The sequence below is a fragment of the Equus przewalskii genome, chromosome 6 (assembly GCF_037783145.1).
Source record: "Equus przewalskii isolate Varuska chromosome 6, EquPr2, whole genome shotgun sequence".
In the NCBI taxonomy this organism is placed as follows: Eukaryota; Metazoa; Chordata; class Mammalia; order Perissodactyla; family Equidae; genus Equus; species Equus przewalskii.
In genome coordinates, this window is record NC_091836.1 from 72,270,699 (window position 1) to 72,292,307 (window position 21,609).

The 21,609-nt window shown below is 39.3% G+C and overlaps 1 protein-coding gene, 1 long non-coding RNA gene and 1 pseudogene across 2 annotated transcripts; all 3 read right to left on the reverse strand.

Annotated features, from left to right (window-relative positions):
• Positions 1–670: 670 nt before the first annotated feature.
• LOC103553090 (olfactory receptor 52B4-like) lies at positions 671–1,611 on the reverse strand (annotated as a pseudogene).
• A 1,466-nt stretch (positions 1,612–3,077) lies between these two features.
• Positions 3,078–6,116, reverse strand: LOC139084305 (uncharacterized). Its single transcript, XR_011541674.1, has 3 exons — positions 6,015–6,116; positions 3,468–3,570; positions 3,078–3,309 (listed from the first exon to the last, which is right to left on the reverse strand). It is a non-coding gene; the product is annotated as an uncharacterized lncRNA (long non-coding RNA).
• Positions 6,117–13,976: 7,860 nt separating this feature from the next.
• On the reverse strand, positions 13,977–14,921 carry LOC103553720 (olfactory receptor 52B4-like). The gene has a single exon (XM_008524417.2). It carries the CDS (start codon positions 14,919–14,921, stop codon positions 13,977–13,979), a length of 945 nt encoding a protein of 314 aa, XP_008522639.2.
• Positions 14,922–21,609: the final 6,688 nt, after the last annotated feature.

A 21,609-nucleotide genomic window follows, 5' to 3' on the forward strand; every position in this document is an offset into this window, starting at 1 on the left:
GCATGTACAGTATTTGGTCTCACGTTGAATATTTTCCTCCAAACAATTGACAATGTAGATAAAAATATCATCAACATAAACACTAATAAACTTTTGCTATGTTTTGTGATTTAAAAGAGAGAAGAAAAATATATTTACATGTAAACATCAATTTATGCTTCATTATATTAATGGTGAAGGTATCAATTACAAGATATAGATGAATCTTAAATAACCTGCCTAAGAAGCAAAAAATTGAAGATAGATATAACATAGGAGTGAATGGCTGGAGAAATGCTGTAATGAGAGAAACAAAACAAGTGCATCCATTCAAAGCATAGAATACCGCAGCAAGGAATAGTTCAGCAATTATCCAAGAAAGACCACTGTCTCCAGTTCATTGCAGTCTAACCTCCAGTCTGTGAGAAGAGAGGTGAACTAATCTAATTCTGAATTCTATGAATGAGGAAGCTAACGGAGAACCTGAAGATTCTGATATCTAATCACTTATTAAAGGATTTGGAAGAAATGCTCACCAACACATTCCTGATACAATTGCTCTAAGACAGCAAGACATGGGATCATTTGACCAGTATCTCCACTCTACCCTTCCACATCATGAGACAGAAGCTAACCTCAAGCATGGCAAGAATTACTGAGAAAAGTACAAGGTTAGTTTCCATTATTACCGTCATTTCTGCTTTAGAAACAACAAATGAACTGCCAGGTCCTGAATCTGCTTGATCTTGATTCTGTAATGACAGGATTTAACATAGGTGGAATGGAAATATAGATGCTGGCCGGCAGAACATAGATGTGGAGTGCAATTTGTTGTCTAAACCACTGAGTAAGAACTGAGAAGATCCCGGGCCCGTAAAAGAGGATGATGACACAGACATGGGAGTCACATGTGTTAAGAGCTTTGTGGCGGGCATCTTGATACGAGATGTGGAATAGAGCATGGAGAATAAGTACATATGAAACAAAAATTAGCGCAGTATGTAAGATCAAGTTTGACATTAGGACGAAAAACCCATACCAGATGTTTACTCAGATATCATTATAGGGAATTTTGGCCAAGACAATATGATGACAAGAAGTGTTTGGGAGGATGTTACTTTTGCAGAAAGTCAGTCTTTTCAGAAGAAATATAACAGGAAAAACTGTACAACAATTTTCAGAAAGATTATCACACCAATTTCCCCAATCAGAGTCTGTGTAAGAATAGCGTTGTATATCAGTGGGTAGCATATAACAATGTAGTAGTCAAACGCCATCACTGGCGAGATCCCTGACTCAGATATGAAGGTGGAAGAGAGGAAGACTACCTGAGCAATGCAGTGATCCAGGTAGATCTCCCCAGCATGGAACCAGAAGATGGCCAAGGCCTGAAGTACTGTGTACGTGGAGAGGACAATGTCTGCTCTGGGCAGAATGCAGGGGAAGAGGTACATGGTTCATGGAGACTGCACTTCGTGAGGATAATAAAGATGAGCAGGCTGTTTCTAAGGAGGGCGATGACATAAGAAATGAAGAAGTGGATGGAAATCCTCAAGTGCTGGTCCTCAAGGCCAGGATGCCCAGCAAGTAGAAGACAGTGTGGCTAACACCAGTCTAGTTTAGGGTAGTCATAATGGGGAGATCTTTCAGGACCTCACCGCCTATTCACAGAGACAGAGGAAAATTCAGATTACACTCACAGATTTCTTTGATATTACCAGGGGCTTTTGGTACCTACCATTCCATTCCATTCTACCATCACCTTTCCATTCAGAGGATGTCAGGAATATGATGCATATAAAGATAAATAAGATATGATTTGTTTCCTGAATGAAGTCTGAAGCTCATAAACAAAGTAGAATCTTAAACAAGTACGGAAAATTAAATGATTAAGTTAATGATTAACATCTTTGTGGTACAATATTAAACTAATTCAGGAACACAATGGAAGGAGTAATTCACTCTGTATTTGTGTTGGTTTTAAGAATGAGTTATTTTTAAACTTACCTTTGAGGGGCCGGCCCCAGGGCTGAGTGGTTAAGTTCTCGTGCTCTGCTTTGGCGGCCCAGGGTTTTGCTGGTCCGGATCCTGGGCATGGACATGGCACCGCTCATCAAGCCATGCTGAAGCGGCATCCCACATGCCACAACCAGAAGGACCCACTACTAAAATATACAACTATATACTGGGGGGGGAGGTGTGGAGATTTGGGGAGAAAAATCAGAAAAAAAAGGAAGATTGGCAACAGTTGTTAGCTCAGGTGCCAATCTTTAAAAAAACCCAAATTTACCTTTGAAGATGTTTAGAATGTCAGTAATTGGCAGGAATACCAAGTAGAGAATGGAATGAGGTACTTCGGGAATTCAAGGAGAAATGTTTGACATGCAAATACCAGGTGTGTTTAAAACCACTTTCAGCTCTGTGTGGTTGTGGCATTGTAAGTCTGAGCAACTGGAGAAAAGATGGAAGCCAAAGCAGATTTGCTTAGAATACAAATTAGGGATCCTGGACTTAATCTGTGAGTAAACAGTCAGCCATGATGATTTAAGAAACTGGCAAACATTTGGATATATTAAGCTGGCAGCTAGTGGAGAATGGATTGGAAGGGAGGAAGGCAGTAAAGACTGGAATACCAGGACACTGAAGTGTTTATTCCAGTAATACAAACTGATGTGTCAAAGGATTACTATCTCAGGGAAATAGATAGGATCAGTAAAGCAATCGTTTTTAGTTCAATGATAGGCACCGATGTAAAAATGCTGCCTATGGCAGCCCTAATGGCTTCTAAGAACACTGGGAAGTAGACATTGTCATCACCAATTTTCCAAAATAGGATTTTGAGGCTCAAGCACTTTGTCACAGCTTTAAGGAATATAGCTGGGATTTGAAGATTTTTAAAAAGTTACTACACATAATTTCTTCTTCTGTGAATGGATTAAGGGGCAAAAGACCTTTCTGAACTGAATGAAATTGAGAAGGTCCTGTGACTACTGGTAGGGGATCAGGGGAGGAGCAGAACGAAGGCATTTCCTGAGCAGGTAGTGATGTCCTATCCTTTTTGCTACAGAATGAAGAGTAGGGGTGATACAACACAGGTTTTGAAATTATTTATGTTTGAAATCCCACCAATATTAGACGTATTCCCTTGTCAATGTCTCTTTAGGCAACAGTGGTAAAGTTCTGGTAAAAAACTAAAACGCTCGTGCTCCATGTATCCAGGCAGCTGAAGGCTGAGAAGTTCATAAATAGTTCTGTCATCCATCATGCTACCGAAGAAGAGGTGCTGGGTGGTAACATGGAAGGAGGGCCAGTGGTCCCAAATTCTAAGAACTGATGGAGAAGACAAAAAAAAGTTAAACAGTTTCAGATTCTAGTAGAAACACAGGTGGTTTAGTGGCAAGAGGACTCATTATTCCCCTGAATCAGCCACTACTGGTATTTGTAAGTGCAATAATTTTATACTGTCAAGGCCAAACTCTTGGGCTTACCTCTTTCACGCCCTCTCTGACTATGTGTTGAACTTGATCCCCATTTCCATTCTCAGGAGAGAAGCTTGGTGCAAAACTCAGGTCGTGAGAAGTTCAAGGATCCCTGAAATGATGAAGATACAGATTAACAACTTTCAAGATCCCTGCGTTTTTTCAGGGCACGCCTGAAGATCTAGCACATAGTAAGCCACATAATCATTTGTTCTCTGCTCTTCCAGGTTTGGTTCTCCTCACCTCTAGATCTAATTTTCAGAGTAGGAAAATCTGCTCCTATTTTCATTCTATATTATCCTCTAAGCAATGGCTAAAATTGTCCTAAAAATAAAACCATGGGAGCCCAGTAGAGCTTGTGAAGATGTGCCTGCTGTGGACAGCAGCTACCACCAGGTTGGTCTATGGCCACACAACCACTATGAGAATATATAGTGCTCCAGGGAGAGCCATCCTCCTGAAGGAGATGGAAGAAATCAAAGTAGATGTGAAAATGCCATTGGGGGATACTGGTTAGGTGTGTGTGCCATAGCTGACAAAGTTATAAGAGGAAAAGGTGATGAAAATAAAGCAACATAAAGGTTAAGTGACTGAAAAAGGAGCCTGGAGAGGACTAGCTTACAGATGAGGGTGCTCAGTGTTTGGGGTCTGGTCTAAGGGTGAAATCGTGAATACTTGAATAGTTGCTTGTCTACTTAATCAAATCTAAAACAACTTCTCAAATGCTTTATGAATGTTTCCCCAGTCTTCACCCAGATATCTTCAGTATCCTGGAGGATTTACTCACATTTCCCTGCTGTGTTCCTGAGAGAATTACCCCTATTCAGGGTACTTTTCAGCATCTGCCTACTATGTCAGCAATGGACCTGTGAGAATCTTCTCCCCATAAGTCTCTTCTTTCCCTCTGATTTCACAAGGAGTCTAATCATCCATCTGATTGAGGACACCTATCTCAAGGATAGAAGCATATTTGATTACCTGGCCATGTTCCCTCTATTGATTTTAAACTTTCTGAGGTCTGAGTATTGTCTTTTTTCCTTTGTGCAGTTCCAGATCTCAGCACACCAAGGCACAGTGTAATGGCTCAAAATGTTTAACAAAAGAACCAAATGACAAATATTGGCTGGGTGTGCTGAAGGATCAGCACAGGGTAGCCATGAATAAACCTCTTCAGTACCTTGGATATTTACAGTAGTCATGATCTGGGACCAATGGAGAACCTTCTCTGGCAGGGCTTAGGGATCCTTGGCACACTGAGAATGGAAAAGGGTCCTCATGCCCAGAGTCTTCCCCTTGTCCTCTCCCAGACAGCAGCTTCTATTCTACTGGGGTAGCCCATATTTATGATTGTGGTTCAGTGGTGTGCTGGTAACCCAGCTCAAATGCACATACGTTAAGTACATACACACATACAACAAATTGTGATTTGCAATGTTTCCCAACTTCTGCAGTGTATATACTCCAACCATGGTCTATCTCAAGGAACTGACATGATGTCCCACACTGTGGAGTTTGCAAGGAATGGGCACAGGCGAGCAGGTGCAAGTGGCTCCAGCACTCAACTGCTTTTGGGTCTCCAACTTTGTTTTCTTGACTCTAGATAACAGTCCTAATATTTTCAACCATCTATTTTAAGTTCCATAACAGCTAGTCTGGATACAACCTTTGTGATATTGTGATTTATAGTAAGAAATGTATCTTTGGTCTTCATCCTCATTTCTGGCACAGAGCTCCTAAAACACTTCGAATTTCCTAAGTGATGAGAGTAACAAAGGTGTCTTTTGGTATGTCAGTGAGGTGACTTTTGGACCCCGCCTAAGGATGGGGCTGGTTTCCAGGAGAACCACGTAGGTGATTAGAGGCTTGGAACTTTCAGTCCCACCTCCTGACCTCCAGGAAGGGGAAAGGGCCTGGAGGTTGAATTAATCGACAATGCCAACGATTTAATCAATCATGCCTACGTGATGAAGTCTCCATAAAAACCCAAAAAGAACAGGGTTTGGAGAGTTTTGGGGTTGGTGAACACGTGGAGATTTGGGGAGAGTGGTGTCCCTGGAGAGGACATGGAGGCTCCGTGTCATTTCTCCATGCCTTGCCCTGTGCATCTCTTCCATCTGGCTATTCCTGAGTTATATCCTTTTATAATCAACTGATAATTTAGTAAGCAAAATGTTTCTCTGAGTTCTGTGAGTCATTCTAGCAAATCAATTGAACCTGAGGAGGGGATCTTGGGAACCTCGGATTTATAGCCAGTCGGTCAGAACTGTAGATAACAACCTGGGCTTGTGAACTGGCCTCTGAAGTCCAAGGAGGAGGTTGTGGGGGCAGAGAAAGGGGGAATCTTATAGGACTGAACCTTTAACTTCCAGAATCTGATACCATGTCTGGGTAGATAGTATCAGAATTGAGTTGAATTGCAGGACACCTAAGAATTGCTTTGTTGTTGTGGGGACTCCCCTGTCACCCCCTAAATACACATTGGAAATTGGGTCCCAGAACCTCTTTAGCCTTCTTGTCTGAAACTTCACCACACGGCAATAAAAAAAATTCCCTTACCTGTTTTAAATGGAGTTCTGTGGGCTAGAATGTGATGAGTCACAATTGGGCTGTCAGAGTGATTGGCGCCAGAGGAACGGAGATTTTACATATTTGCCTGAATGCCTCAGGAGCAGCTGTTGCCCCAGTTAGCCCAGATTTAGAGCTATCTTTTCAACAAGCTCTCCTTTATCCCACATGTGTGGGCCAAGTCATCATGGCTCTTCAATCCTGTCAATGTTTACTCTATACATCCTTGATTAGACGTGCTCGTGTACTACTTTCTAATAAATAAATTGTTAGTGTTACTAAACCAAAGATTCCTGTTTCCATTTAAATGCCAATTGGGTAAATATTAATCCTTTTTTCAATCAGCACAATTTGAAAATCAACATATTAATTATTTTTAAAACACATTATAACAAAGTTTTCCTTCATAATTTAGACAGAATTAAATTTATGTTGTATTTGTCAAGTCATTCGAACTTTGGAATTTGTAATAATGTTTTAAATATTTATGTGAGACTACTTGAATATCTTTTGAAAAATCTAGTTGCATTCTTTACGTGAATCAACGTCGGCTATGAAAAATGTTCTGTTCCCTCCTTTTCCTTGGCTACCAAATAGTCTACATTTCATGGTCTGTCATCTTATTCAGTGAAGTTCCTCTTGTTGATAAACTTATCTCCTCTGTTTTATGTTATTTTAATATCTTTTCATTTTTATTTAATTAGTCCAAGTAGGTATATATATAAATATTTGTAAAAGAGAAAAAGTTTTCTGTCTAAGAAATATCTTTTTGTCTGTGTATGATGGTAAAATCACAGAATTCTAGTCTAAATGATGTAAGGAGCTGACACAGAAGAATTCTACTTTCACCTAGAGAGGAGCTTGGTAAAACTTTTTACTAATATTTACTTAAAAAAAATTTAGAATGTACCAAAAAGTTGTAAGAATATAGCCATATAGCCTTCATCAAATTTCCCATTATTATCACTTAGCTAAATTTGCTTTATCACTCTCTTTCTCTCTCATTATCCTTGTTATATGTTATTATTATTAAAATTTTCTCTTTGTGTGCCATTTGAAATAAATTGAAGATATCATGACCCTTCACTTTGTAGGGGAACAGGGAGAATTACCCCCACCCCTTTCCCTTTGGTTCTTATGGCTGGTCAAATAATTAAAATGGCAGGTTAGCGGGAGAAAATAAAACAAAGTTTAATAACATGTATGCATGGGAGAAACTCAGGAAAACTGAGCAACTTGCCACAATGGCCAAAGTTGCCACCTTAAACTAAAGACAAGGGAGGAAATTGGGGGTAGTGGTTTGGGACTTCAAAGGGGTGGAAGGCAATTCACATGGAGATGGAAAAGCAAATGTTTGTTAGATAACGTTTGCTGGGCCGCCTATAGAGAATGTGGCCCCAGAGACAGAATTTTGATAAAATAGGTTCGTTGGTGCCTTTCTTATCACACATATTTAATATTATACTATAGTTACCTCATTCTATTAGCTCCTTTCTGGATCAGGCATTCTCTCGTAAATTCTTTTGGGCAATTTAGAGGAAGGCCAAATGTTCTTCTCGAGTCTTCTGAGACTTTATTGTCTTCAGCTTGAAATAATCCACATACCAGAGTGGCACATCTTGGGGAGGCCTGCCCTGAACCCCATCAACTTCAAATATTCAGCGTGTATTGAGTAAGAAACAAGTAGAACCTCTCGCATAACCATAGTTCAAGTATACAATTCAGGACATTTAACATTGATGCAATACTATTATCTAATATTCCGTCCATATTCATAATTATGATTGTCACAGTTTAATCACTTATAGCAACAATTTTTTTCCAATGTTTAATCCAATCCAACATTACAGGTGGCATTTAGTTGTCTTGTATCTTTTGTCATGTCCCTTTATTCTTCTTTAAAGTGGAACAATTCCTCGGGCTTTCGTTGTCTTTCATGACACTGTCATTCTCATGTAGTATAGGCCCCTTTATGGGGGTAATTTCTCTCAATTTCATGACTGATTGCAGCTATGAAATTTTGCCTGGAAGACAACATAATTGCTATTGTGTCATCCTCAGTGCGTCGCATCAGGAGGCATCTGCTATCAGTTTTTGTCCCTTTATAGTGATATCAACTTGATCTATTACGGTAGTTCTGCTATATTTCTCCACATTAGGATAACTTTCTTTTTGAGACTGTTGAAATACACTGTTCTACAATGGATTTTAACCCAGAGGTTTTGACATTCATTCTTTATTCTTGCCTGAATCACCTATTATTATGATGCTTGAAAAATGGTGTATTCCTATCTTTTAAAAAATGTATACTTACAAAGATTTTTATTAATATTAAAGGCATAGTATTAAAAAAAGTTGAGTGAAGAGGAACAAAGGGTTAACTCATATGATAAAAGTCCAATGTTGAAGATTTTTTTAATGAAAAAAATCCAAAATGAATAAAATTTCATTTCCCATTCAGATTTACTAATTTACCATGAAAAGTGCTCACAATTATAAACATTAAGAAATTTACAGCAAGCTGACTGAATTTTTTTTCCAGTTTTGTTGAGATATAATTGACATATAATATTGAGTTAGTTTAAGATGTACAACATAATGATTTTTTATATGTATTTATTGTGAGATATTACCACAGTAAGTTCACTTAATATTCACCACCTCACAATTACAACTTTTTTTTTTCTGGTGATGAGAACTTTTAAGATTTATTCTCTTAGCAACTTTCAAATATGCAATATAGTATTGTTAACTATAGTCACCATGCCGCACATTATATCCTACAACTTGTTTATCTTACGACTGGAAGTTTGTACCTTTTGACCACCTTCACCCGTTTCCCCTACCCACCACCTGCCTATGGCAATCATCAATCTCTTCTCTATTTCTATGAGTTTGGTTTTTTTTTGACTCCACACATAATTGCGATCATACAGTATTTGCCTTTCTCTGACTTATTCCACTTAGTATAATGCCTTCAAGTCCATTGATCCTCATAATGTCCATTCATCTTGTCCTGAATGGCAATTTCTTTCTTTTTTATGGCTGAATAGTATTCCATTATATGTATATCTCACATTTTCTTTATCCATTCATCAATCGATGGTCACTTAGGCTATTTCAATGTCTTGGCTATTGTACATAATGTTGTAATGAACATAAGGGTACAGATATCCCTTTGAGATGGTGATTGTTTACTTTGGATATATACACAGAAGTGGAATTGCTGAATCACATAGTAGTTCTATTTTTAATTTTTTGAGGAAACTCCATACTGTTTTCTGTAGTGGCTGTGCATTCCCACCAACAGTGCACAAGTTTCCCTGTTCTCCACATCCTTGTCAACGCTTGTTATCTCTTGTCTTTTTTGATGATAGCCATTTTAACAAGTGAGAGATGATATCTCCTTGTGGTTTTAATTTATATTTCCCTGATGATTAGTGATGTTGAGCATCTTTTCGTGTACCTGTTGGCCATTTGTATGTCTTCTTTGGAAAATGTCTATTTGATTCCTCTGTCCCCTCCCCGCCCCCCGTTTTTTTTTTGCTCAGGAAGATTTGCTCTGAGGTAACATCTGTTGCCAATCTTCCTCTTTTTACTTGATGAAGATTCACCCTGACCTAACATCAATGCCAGTCTTCCTCTATTTTGTATGTGGGTCACCACCACAGCATGGCTGCCAAGTGGTGTGGGGTCATGCTCGGGAACCTTCACTGAAGTGAACCTATGCCACAGCATGGCCACCAAAGTGAAGGACACAAAGCTTAATCACTAGGCCACAGGGCCAGCCCCGTCCTCTGCCCATTTTTTCACTGATAATTTTTTGCCATTGAGTTATATGAATTCTTTATATATTTTGGATATTAACCTCTTAACAGATACATGATTTGCAAATATTTTCTCCCATTCTGTAGGTTGCCTTTTCATTTTGTTGATGGTTTCCTTTTCAGTGCAGAAGCTTTTTAGTTTGATGAAATCTTGTTTGTTTATTTTTGCTTTTGGTATCAAATCCACAAAATCTTTGTGAAGACAGATATCAAGGAATACCCCCTATGTTTTCTTTTACGAGTTTTATGATTTCAGGTCTTACATTCAACTTTTTAATGCATTTTGAGTTGATTTTTGTGTACAGTATAAGATAGTGGTCCAGTTTCATTCTTTTGAATGTGGTTGTCCAGTTTTCCCAACACCGTTTGTTGAAGAGACTATCCTTTCTCCTTTCTGTATTCTTGGCTCCTTTTTCATAAATTCCTTGACCACATATTTTATTGGGTTTATTCCTGGGCTCTCTATATTCTGTTCCACTGATCTACAGGTCTGTTTTTCCTATTTGTGATCTTCTCTTTTGCACTTAAATAAGCCCCTTTAGCATTTCTTTTAGAACTTGTTTGTTGGTGATAAACTCTTTTAAGTTTTGCTTGTCTGGGAAACTCCTTATCTTGCCTTCCATCCTGAATGATAACCTTGCCAGGTAGAGTATTCTTGGCTGTTGGTGTTTTCCTTTCAGCACTTTAAACATATTGTGCTACCCACTTCTAGCCTGTAAAGTTTTTGCTGAGAAGTCAGCTGATAGCCTTATCGGGTTTCCTTTGTATGTCACTTGTTACTTTTCTCTTGCAGCTTTTAGGATTCTCTCTTTATCTTTAATTTTGGACATTTTAATAATAATGTGTCTTAGCGTGGACCTCTTTGGGTTTATCTTGTTTGGTGCTCTCTGTGCTTCTTGTACTTGGATGTCTGTTTCTTTCTTTATGTTAGGGAATTTTTCAGCTATTATTTCTTCAAATAGATTCTCTGCCCTTTGTCTTTCTCTTCTCCTTCTAGGACACATATAATACGAATGTTAGTGTGCTTGATGTTGTCCCAGAGTTCCCTTAGACTGTTCTCATTCTTTTAAATTCTTTTTTTCTTTTATCTGTTCAGCTTGGGTAATTTCCTCTAGCCTTTCATATGGCTCACTGCTCTGTTCTTCCATATCATCTACTCTGCTGTTGAATTGTTCATTTCCAGTATTATATTCTTCATTTCTGATTTGTTATTTTTTTGTATCTTCCAATTCTTTTTTGTCGTTCTCACTGTGTTCATCCATTCTTCTTCCAAGATCAGTGTACATGTGTCCTTCTGTTGTGGCAGAGTTGCTCTTGCTGCAGGTGCCCAGGGAGTCTAGGCTGTCCCCCTGGCTGGCTGGTTGTAATGCTCAGCTGCCTGTGGCTGCTATGGACCCTTCAGTCATTGTATTGGGTTTGGGGAGCCCTAGTACAGTTGGCTGCAAGGTCTAATAGCACATTCCTGGTGCAGTTTTTCTGTTAAGTGAGTAGACCCCCAGCATGGATGGTTGCTAGGCTCAGAGGATTACAATTGCTATAGGCCTTGGCCTGTAAGGCTGTTGTCAGCTCTCTCAGGATTGCAACTGAGTGGGGCTGGCCCCAGGCATGGGAGCACCCAATTGTTTCAGGCTTTGGAAGGCAGGGCTGATCCCCTGTGTGGCTGTTTGTGAAGCACAGTCTTCTGCCACTGATAAGCCCCATGGCCCACAGGTCCACACACACCATCAACACAGTCCTGACTCATGCACACATTCTGACTCCCTGGAGCATACCCAGTCACCCCATTGCAGAGTCCCCCACAGACTCCACCAATGCCCCACACACTACACCTTTTCCTCAAGCATGCCCTGCCCCACAGAGGTGGACCCACTTGCCTGCCTGCAGAGGATCCAGGCACCCAGTCTATGCAGGCTAAAAGTTGCCTGAGGGCTAGCCATGGTGTGGCCAGTCTCTATGGTGGGCTCATTGCCCTAGCTGAACTGGATTAAATTGGTGCTCTAGTGGGTGGGCCAGACTCTGGGCTAACAGGCCAGGGGAAGAACTCCAATGACATCTGCCAGCTTCTGTGTCAGCACACCTTTACTAGGTCATAAGTGTGACCTAGTGGCTGCCAGTAATCTCTCAGTCCCTGGAGAGATCTCACCTCTCACCAAGATGCACCCAGAGCCTATCAGGTGAATCTCTTTTCAACAAAGGACTGTGCACCTTTTTTTTCTGGTGATTTTACATTGCTTTCCAAAATGGGTGAATTTGTGTGTGGGTCCTTTAAAAGCTGGCTTTTTCCACTTATGTCTGATGGGTTTTCTAGGGGTATTCCCTGTTGTAGTTAATAGCCAGCAAAGTCAGATAGTATGATACTTGTCTCAGTTGTGCTGAGTGTGAAGGATGCATATAATGGTAACATTCCCCTGCTCAGGTCACTCACTCCTGCAGGGAAGGCTGTGTACCTTAGGATTGCTCCTGGCCAGCTGTGAACTGCGGTGGCACTGAAGGTGGCTTTTTTCTCTCCAGAAAGGAATTTATGCCTCTTCCGCCTCAGTCAGGATTGTCCCTTGTTGCAGGGGTTCCTTTTATCCAGATTTCAGTTCTCTCTCGGGGGTAACTGTTCCAAGAACAGTTGTAACTTGGTTGTGTTCATGGGAAGAGGTGAGTTTAGAGTCTGCCTATGCCATTATCTTGACACCAACCCCCTAAATGTAACTTCTTTATGTATTTCATTATCTCCAATTATTTTAAAGTGATAATTTCATAGTTTTACAATTTACAAAGCAAGGTATTTTAAACATCTTGATTTAGTAAGAGCCTACTCTGTCAGACGATATAATGAGCACCAGGGAAGTAAAATGTAGGTTGCTGAGCCTCCTCTCAATTGGAAAATGAACAGTAAATAAATAATTACAAGGACATGTGAGAAATGCTTTTTTTAAAAGAGCATGCTGGTTAAATTATATATGGCACATCTTTGTATGAACATAGTGGAGAGGTGTTAAAAATGCCTGAAAAGGTATATATTTTTAGCATGGGAATATGTCCATATTACTTTGATAAGTGAGAAAGGTGCGTTCTAGAAGAGTAAGAAGAATATGGTTCAATTTAAAAAATTTATTTACTTGCACACACATACACAGTAGAAAATATATAGCAGTCTTCCATAAAATAGTAGCAGTGAATATCTTTATGTTGAACAAAGTGGGTAACTTTTTACAGATTTGATTTCTAATATGCTGTCTAAGATGGGATGAGTGAAGAATCTCAAGAATGAAGGAATGCTTGACTGCATCAAATGTTGCTTGATGTGTCTTGTAAGATGTAGACTGCGTGCTGACCATTGGACTCAGCAGTGTGGGGGTCACTGTGATGTGAAGTGCAGCGGCATAGGAAAAATGCTGACTGGAGTGAGATCAAGAAAAATAGGGAGAAACGTGTTGAACTTTGTGTGTATAGAAAATGCTTTCAAGGTGTTTTAAAGTGATGGAGAGAGAAATAATAAGGAGAAGGAGAAGATGAGGAAGAGGAGCAGGACAAGGAAGAGGAAGAAAAAGAGAAAGAAGAAGAAGGAGAAGAAAGAGAGAGAGAGGCAGAGGAAAGGCTATAGCGGAATGTGGGTGCCAGAGGTTTTTCCCTCCTTCCCTTTCTCCCTTCCTTTCTTTAGATAGAACAAATATCAGAATGTATACAGATAGAAGTGAGCCTGTGAAGAAAAGAACTTGTGATGGAAAGGACAGAGAGAAGAAGAATATGTAGACCAATGTCCCAAAGTAGATGAAAGGAAAGGGAACTACTTCACCACGTCAAGGAATGAAACAAACCAGGAAAGAAGAGTCCAGCAATTTTACATAGTTCATCTCTTTCCAAATACAAATCTAGGGTTAGAAACTAAGATTGGTTTATTTTTCAGACTGAATGAGAAAGCTCACCAGGACATAAAGAAATCAATCTCTTATTATTGATCAAAGACTTTAAAAATCATGTCCCCAAGCTTCTCTGTGGACTTTCTCTAGAAACATACACTCATTGAGATATTTATCTAATCTCAGCAGTCTTTCACCTACTAGGGCTACTAGAGCCTGCCTCATCTACGACTAGAAATGTTGAGAAAACAATAGTTTGGTTTCCATTCCCAAAGTCATATCTCTTTTGGAAACAGGATATGAGTCACCTGGTCCCAGATCTGTTTGGTCTTGATTCCATAAATGATGGGATTCAGCATAGGTGGAGCCACAATGCAGACGTTAGCCAACAAGATGTGGACATGAGGTGGAATGTGGCGTCCAAACCGCTGAGTAAGGGTTGTGAAGATCCCAGGCCCATAAAAGAGGATGATGATGCAGACATGGGAGCCACATGTGTTGAGAGCTTTGTGGCGAGCATCTCGAGAAGGCATGCAGAAGACAGCACAGAGAATAAGCATATATGAGACAAAAATTAGCATAAGATCTAAGACCAATGTTGACATTAGGACAAAAAACCCATACCAGATGTTTACTCGTATGTCGTCACAGGAAAATTTTGCCAAGCCAATGTGCTCATAACCAGTGTGTGGAAGAATGTTACTTCTGCAAAAGGTCAGTCTTTTCAGAAGAAATATTATGGGGAAAATTGTACCATAACTTCTGAGAAATATTGACACTCCAATTTTCCGAATCAGTGCATGTGTAAGTATAGTGGTGTATCTTAGTGGGTAGCATATGGCAATGTAGCGGTCAAATGCCATCACCAGCAAGATGCCTGACTCAGAGATGAAGGTGGAATGGATGAAGAAGAGTTGAATGATGCAGCAATTCAGGGAGATCTCCCCAGCATGGAACCAGAAGATGGCCAAGGCCTGAGGTACCGTGCACGTGGAGAGGACAATGTCTGCTCCAGCCAGCATGCAAAGGAAGAGGTACATGGGTTCGTGGAGGCTGCTCTTTGTAAGTATAATGAAGATGAGCAGGCTGTTCCCAAGCAGGGCGACGACATAGGAAATGAAGAAGGGGATGGAAATCCACATGTGCTGGTCCTCCAGTCCGGGGATGCCCAGCAGGTGGAAGACTGTGTGGCTAACACCGGTGTGGTTTAAGGTAGCCATACTTGGAGCACATAGCCTGGGACCTCAATTCCTGTTTACAGAGATTGTCAAAATTTCAGACTGAACTCAAAGCTTATGGCATCTACCTGAATCTTTTCCATAGTCGGTGTGCCAGGAAAGACACAGGATGAAAAAATGAATAAGATATTGTCTGTCTTTTCAATGAGGTAACAATCTTACAGAGAAGATAGATATTTACATAGCTAACTAAAATAATTTGTTAAGTAAACATATTAGTGGTACAAAAAAACTACTACGGGAACTCAGTGGAATAGGTAATTCAGTCTATTTGGCTGTAGGATCCATTGGAGGGAGGTGAATCAGGTGGAGAATGTGATGAAGGATAGACTGCTGTCATACAAATATTTAACGCATTTAAACAGTTTGCAGCCCTGTGTGGTTGTGTGATTGCATACATTGTGCAATGGTAAAAAGATAGAAACAAAAATATTTTGGCTCTGATTACAAGTTAAGAAGCTTGGATGCCATCCTGGGAGGAGACAGTCAACCACCATGAGTTTTTAAATTGGAGAGTTTCAGGAATATTTATCTGGAAATGGCTGGATAACGGATTGGAAGGGAGAAATCATCTAAAAGGAAAGTTGAGCCTTTTCCTTATTTGAAGAAAATGATGTGTTGACATAATATTTTCACAGTGAAATAGGATTAACGAAATGGCTTTTTAAAGTACCTACTTCATGTCAGGCACTCATGTTAAAACTTGACTTACAGTCACTCACTGATTACTTGTAACAATCTAGGGAAGTCGATATCATTTTCAGTTTTTTCAGACTAGGAAGTCGAAGCTTGTGGAACTTGGCACAATTGTTAAAATGTGAATTTGGTGCTTCCCTAACTGTGGAATGCATCATCTTATGATCTATCAAATGGTTCAAAGGTCAAGAGATTGTTCTGAACTGAGGAAAATTGACAAGTCTTGTGGCTAGAGGTAAGAGGTGGTGGCTAGAGTCCTTGAGAAGTTAGCCATGCCTTATCCTTTTTACCTCTGTATGTAGAGTATACTTAATACCATAAGAGTTTTGAAATAATTTATAATTGAAATTCCAGCAATTTTGATATTTTGTTCCCTTTTCTATGACCCTTTAGCCACCAGTAATAAAATTCTGGTAAAGTCATAAAAGAATTGTGCACCCAGGGAGGCTGAAGGCTGAGAAATTGAGAAAAGGGTCTGCTTTCCAAAGTACTACAGAAAGAGGGGCTCAGGTGCTAACAAAGAAAAAGGGCAAGGGGACCCACCCCAAATAACTGGTGGAGAAAAATAAGTCAGATTGACTCAGATTTAGATAATCTAGAGGAAACTCAGGTGATTAAGTAGCCAGAGGGCTTCTTATTCCTATGGAGACACAAGTAGTATTTTATATGAAATAAATGCTTTTTCATTCTCAAGGCCAAACTTTAGGTCAGTGGTTTTCAAATGGAGGTGACTTTGCTCCTCAGAGGGACATTTAGCAATAACTGAAGACAGTTTGGTTGTCACACTGGGGAGTGATTGCTGCTGGTATCCAGTGGGTAGAGGCCAGAGATGCTGCTAAACAGTCTACAATGCACAGGATGACCCCTACAACAGCACGTCTGGCCCAAAATATCAGTAGTGCCAAGGTTGAGAAATTCTGCTCTAGATCTTACCCTCTCTCATACCCTCTTTGACTTAATGTTAAACTTGATGTTCCCATTCCCGTTGTCGGGAGATGAGCTTGGTGCAGAACTCAGGCAGTGAGAAATTCAGAGGTCATGAAAAGTTTGGGGATCCAAGGGATGAAGAAGCACACATAAACAACTGCCAGCCTCTCTGCATGTATTTAGTCAGTGTCTGACTCAGGGCCTAGTGCATAGAGAGCAACTAATCTTTAGTTTCCACCCCTACACGTTCGATTTTGCTTTTTTCTCATCTTCAATATCTGGAGGAGGAAATCCATCTATTCTTATTTGTCCCTCTGAGAAAAGGCAGAAACTTGTGTTGACCATAAAATCATATTCGGGAGAGCCAGGAGAGGCTGATGTTGGGATGAAGGATATTGGATGGGGACTAGTTGCTCAAGAGTGAGAATCAGGCCTGCTGTTGACATCAATTACCACTAGGTCAGTCTATGACCACGCGAATACTGTGAGAATACATGTTCGCCTGAGGAAAGCCATCCTCCTGGAGGAGGTGGAAGAAATTAAACAGAAATGAAAATGGCATAGGCAGCTGAAGGCCAACTATATGCACCACATTCCTGAAAAGAAATAGCAGGGAAAGGAGATGAAGATAAAGCAAAATAATTCTAAAGTAAATAAAAAGAGGATCTGGAAGAGAACTAGCTTCCAGATGTGGGTAGATGTTGAATGCTTTATGGGTAACAAAGGAGAATTTTCTTTTGGGAAGCAGATAGGCAAGACTAGGAAGCTTGGAGATTGGGGGTTGATCTATGGGAGAAATTGCCTAAACTAGCATGGCTGCTTGTCCAACTAAGAGTCATCTGAAAAAAGCTTCTCAAGTGCCTTCTGAAGGTTTCCTCATGAAGGTTGATGAGATTCAGGTATCTTTAGCATCCAGAGAAGTCACCTCCATCCCTCTGCTTTGTGCTGTTCAGGGAACTGGTCCTATTCAGAGGACACCCACCATCTTCTACTGTTCACCATGACAGGAATGTGCTGGAGAGACCCATCTCCCCAAAAGTCACCCCTTTCCTCTACTTTTACAAGGAGTTTAATCATTACAATTCTTATTTCATTTATTGTGACCTCCTTGAGTTCTGAAACTTGTTTTTGATCTGTGCATGTCCAGAATCTAGCACACAGAAATATTAGATGAAAGTAAAAAAACAGCAGTAGAATATTGTCAGTAGGCAGGACCTGGGGCCTAAGCAGTCCTTTCTTGGGAGGGGCTCAGGGGTTCTTGGCACACCAGTCTGAGAAGGCTTCCAGAGCCTCTCATTATCCCCTCCCAAACACCACTTTCATTCTACTAGGATACCCCCCATTTGTGACTCTGGTCTCCTTCACTCTGCTTACTTAATGTCAGACAAATGTCCGAATATTCTCAAACACCTACGTTACACCCCATAACCCTCTAGTCTTGATGGAATACTCTCTTTTTTTCCTCCCATAGAAGTTTACCCCACATCAGTAAATAACTTACCTGTTCAAATGCAGTCTTCATGGCCTAGTGTGTGATGAATCAAGGAGGACTCGGATCATTGGGCACCTGGGAGCAGAGATTTTTATGCATTTTTCTGGAGACTCTAGGGTAAGCTACTACCCCAGGGAACCCAGATTTAAAGATGTACTTTCAACAACACCCCATCCATTGCATACACATAGGTCAAGTTATCATGTCTCTCCATGCCCGCCAATGCCACCCTCTCCTCAACTCTATCCCTAGATTGAGTGTGAACATGTATTAAATAAATTAATTAAAGTAAATCAATAAATAAAATGTCAGTGTTACTACACTAAATATTCCTGTTTCTATTTTAATGATAATTAGACAATATTAATCCCATTTTAAATCAGCACAAAGACATTGACTATTGAATATATAGATTATTTAAAAAACACATTCTTGTAAGGATTTCTTTGTAATTTTGACAAGCTTGAAGTGAAATTTGTATCCTATTTTTCATATCACTTCATATTCTAGAACATGAAATAATGTTTTATTAGGTAATGTGAGAAAATTTTAATGTCTTTAATGTACTTATATGAGTCAGTACATGACAAAGGAATAATCTCCATGCTTCTCTCCTTTGGCTGCCAGTAAATCTGCAATCAATGCTCAGTAACCACATTTCCTAATATCTTTTTGCTGATAACATATCTCCACCCTTTAAAATATTCTCTGTGTCTTATCGTCACTAAATTAGACCAAGTAAGTGTTATGTAGATATTGGTAAAGAAGAGACAGCTTTGTGTGTACCTGTATGATGATAAATTCATGGGTTTCTATTTAAAATGGTGTACTGAGCTTACTCAGAAAGACTCCATGCCTATTTAACTTATAGAAATACTTTATAAAATATTATTTTTCTATTAAATGCTTATTTTGGTAACATTAACATGCAGAAAATCTACATAAATATTACTATAAATTCCAATAAAACTTTCGTATGGATTCAGCCATTGTTAACATTTGCCCACATTCTCTCTCTCTCTCATTATTATTTTTTTTAAAAAAATTTACTTCATTGAAGTCACATTGATTTATGACATTATGTAAATTTCAGATGTACATCATTGTATTTTGACTTCTGCATAGACTGCGTCGTGTTTACCACCAAAAGTCTAGTTTCCCCCCGTCGTCGTACACATGTGCCTCTTTACCCCTTTCGCCTTCTTCCCACCCGTTTCCCCTCTGGTAACCACCAATCTCCTCTCTGTATCAATGTGTGTTTTTGTTTATCTTCCACATGTGAGTGAAATCATGAACAAGGACAATCTCTTTCATATAGCAGTGCAATTATCAAATTTATGATATTTAACATTGGTACAACGCTATAATCCAACATGCAGTACATATTCAAAACTTGCCAGTTGTCTTAAAGTTATTTTTCATAGTTAATTATTATTTTTTTCAATTGAGGACCACATATTGTATTAAGTTGCCATATATTTACTCTCCTTTAATCTGGAACAGTTCTTCAACCTTTTATTGTCTTTCACGATAATGTCATTTTTAAAGAAGAATATAGTCCCATATTTTGTATAATGTTCCTCCATTTGAAGGTATTCCTCGTGATAAGACTCAGACTACACCTATTTGGCCAGAATACTACATAAGTGATGCTGTGTCCTTCTTGTATCACACCAGCAGTTATCTGCTATAAGTTTTTTGTCACATTATTGGTGATGTTATCATTGACCAATTAATTAAAGTGGGTCCACCAGATTTCCCCACTAAAATGATGTCTCTTCCGCCCTTGTAATCAATGAAATACATAATATATGAGGCGATTCTTCGAGGCTGTGAAATACACTGTTCCCCAGAAAACCTACATCTAGGGGTTTTAGCATTCATTGATGATTCTTGCCAGAATCAATTTTTATTTTGTTGGTTGCAACACGGTGGTTTTCCAACTTGGTATTTCCTGTTACATTTACTAGTTGATATTCTACTGTAAAGAAGAGGCATCCTGTTTACTGTTTATTTGTTTTTTCAGTATTAGTGTGGACTCATGGTTTCTTTTTTATTCAATAATTTGTATAATTTAGTGCCATCATTACTCATTTGTATACTCAAATTCTCCAAGATTTGACTAGTGAGAGCTACATCAAGCTGGCTCTTGCAACCTTTGCTATTTCCCTATCATTTTTTTGAGCACCTCCTTATATTTTAGCACAAGACGTTCCACAAAAATCTAATAATATTCCACCTCAGCCTTGGAATAAACTAGTCTCTAAGATCCCTTAAATAATTTAATGGTGAATAGGATTTAGAAAACAAGTTTGAGTGCTAGGTGTGTTCATTGCTATTTTGGTGTCATTGCTTCTAGGTTCTTTCATTTATCAGAGTCAGGAAGAAGAAAAGCTTTTTTTCCCCTCTCCCTGAATGATTAATTCATACTGATGGCTCTAATTCCAATGAAACGTCACAGGATTCTTCCTCGCCTTCTTGAATTTCTCTCAGCAATGTTTTGTGGTTTTCGGTGAACAAGTCTTAACATCTCCTTGATTAAGTTTATTCATTAGCGTTAATTTTTGACGGTATTGTAGATGAAACTGTTTTCTTAATTTCAATTTTTATTGCTAGCATATATAAATACAAACAATTTTTTGTATGTTTTGTGTTCTTTGAGCATGCATCCTGCCCTAGGCTTGAGTGAGGCTTTCTAGAGTCTCCATTATGAGTAGGAGCTTTTCAAAGCCCTTATTCTCCAAAGTATCTCTCTCCAGATTTCCTCACCAATTTCTTGGTGCATCTATTGTTTGCACCAACTGTAGTCTTTTGTCCCAGGTGGTAATGGCAGCAAACGCCCCAGGTCATTGCCTTTCAATGTTTTTGAGAAACATTCTCCATGTAGCTGCTTTTATGCCCCAGAGAATTCAGAGTTAGACAAAACAAGTGAGAGCACCTTGTGTCAGTCTTTTAGGCAACACTCAGGTCAAAAAAGACAAATAGAGTTCCTTGGGAACAAGGTCTACCCTACTCCCTCCAGAAGCAGAGACCCACACAAGGAATGCTAGTTTCCTTTCTTCAAGATTGCCACTGAGTTGAGGAGAGAGGGATTGAGCAAGGGTAAGTTAAAATACTGCAAACTTCTCCTACCATGTTTAAGTCATCTTTTTATTGACAACATTTGCTTAGATGATGGAAACTTTTGAGTATTTTCCAGAGTTCTCAGAAAGTTGATTCTGTCAGTTTTTGTTGATTCTTTTTGGTGTTTCTGCCAAACAACAGATCCTTGGAGTCCTCTACTCTGTCCTCTTTGCTGAGTAGAGGATCTATTTTTGGCAAAAGTGACAAGGCAATGCAATGGGAATAGCATTCGTTTTGACAGATGGTGCTTGAACATTTGGATCACCATATGACCAGAAAAATAAAAAACAGATCTTAATCCCTATCTCACACCATATACAAAAATTTAACTCCAAAGAATCATAGACTGACATATAGGAGTTAAAACTATAAAAATTCTAGAGGAAATCGTCCAGAGGAGAAGATCTTAGTAATCTCGGGTTTGGCAAAAGA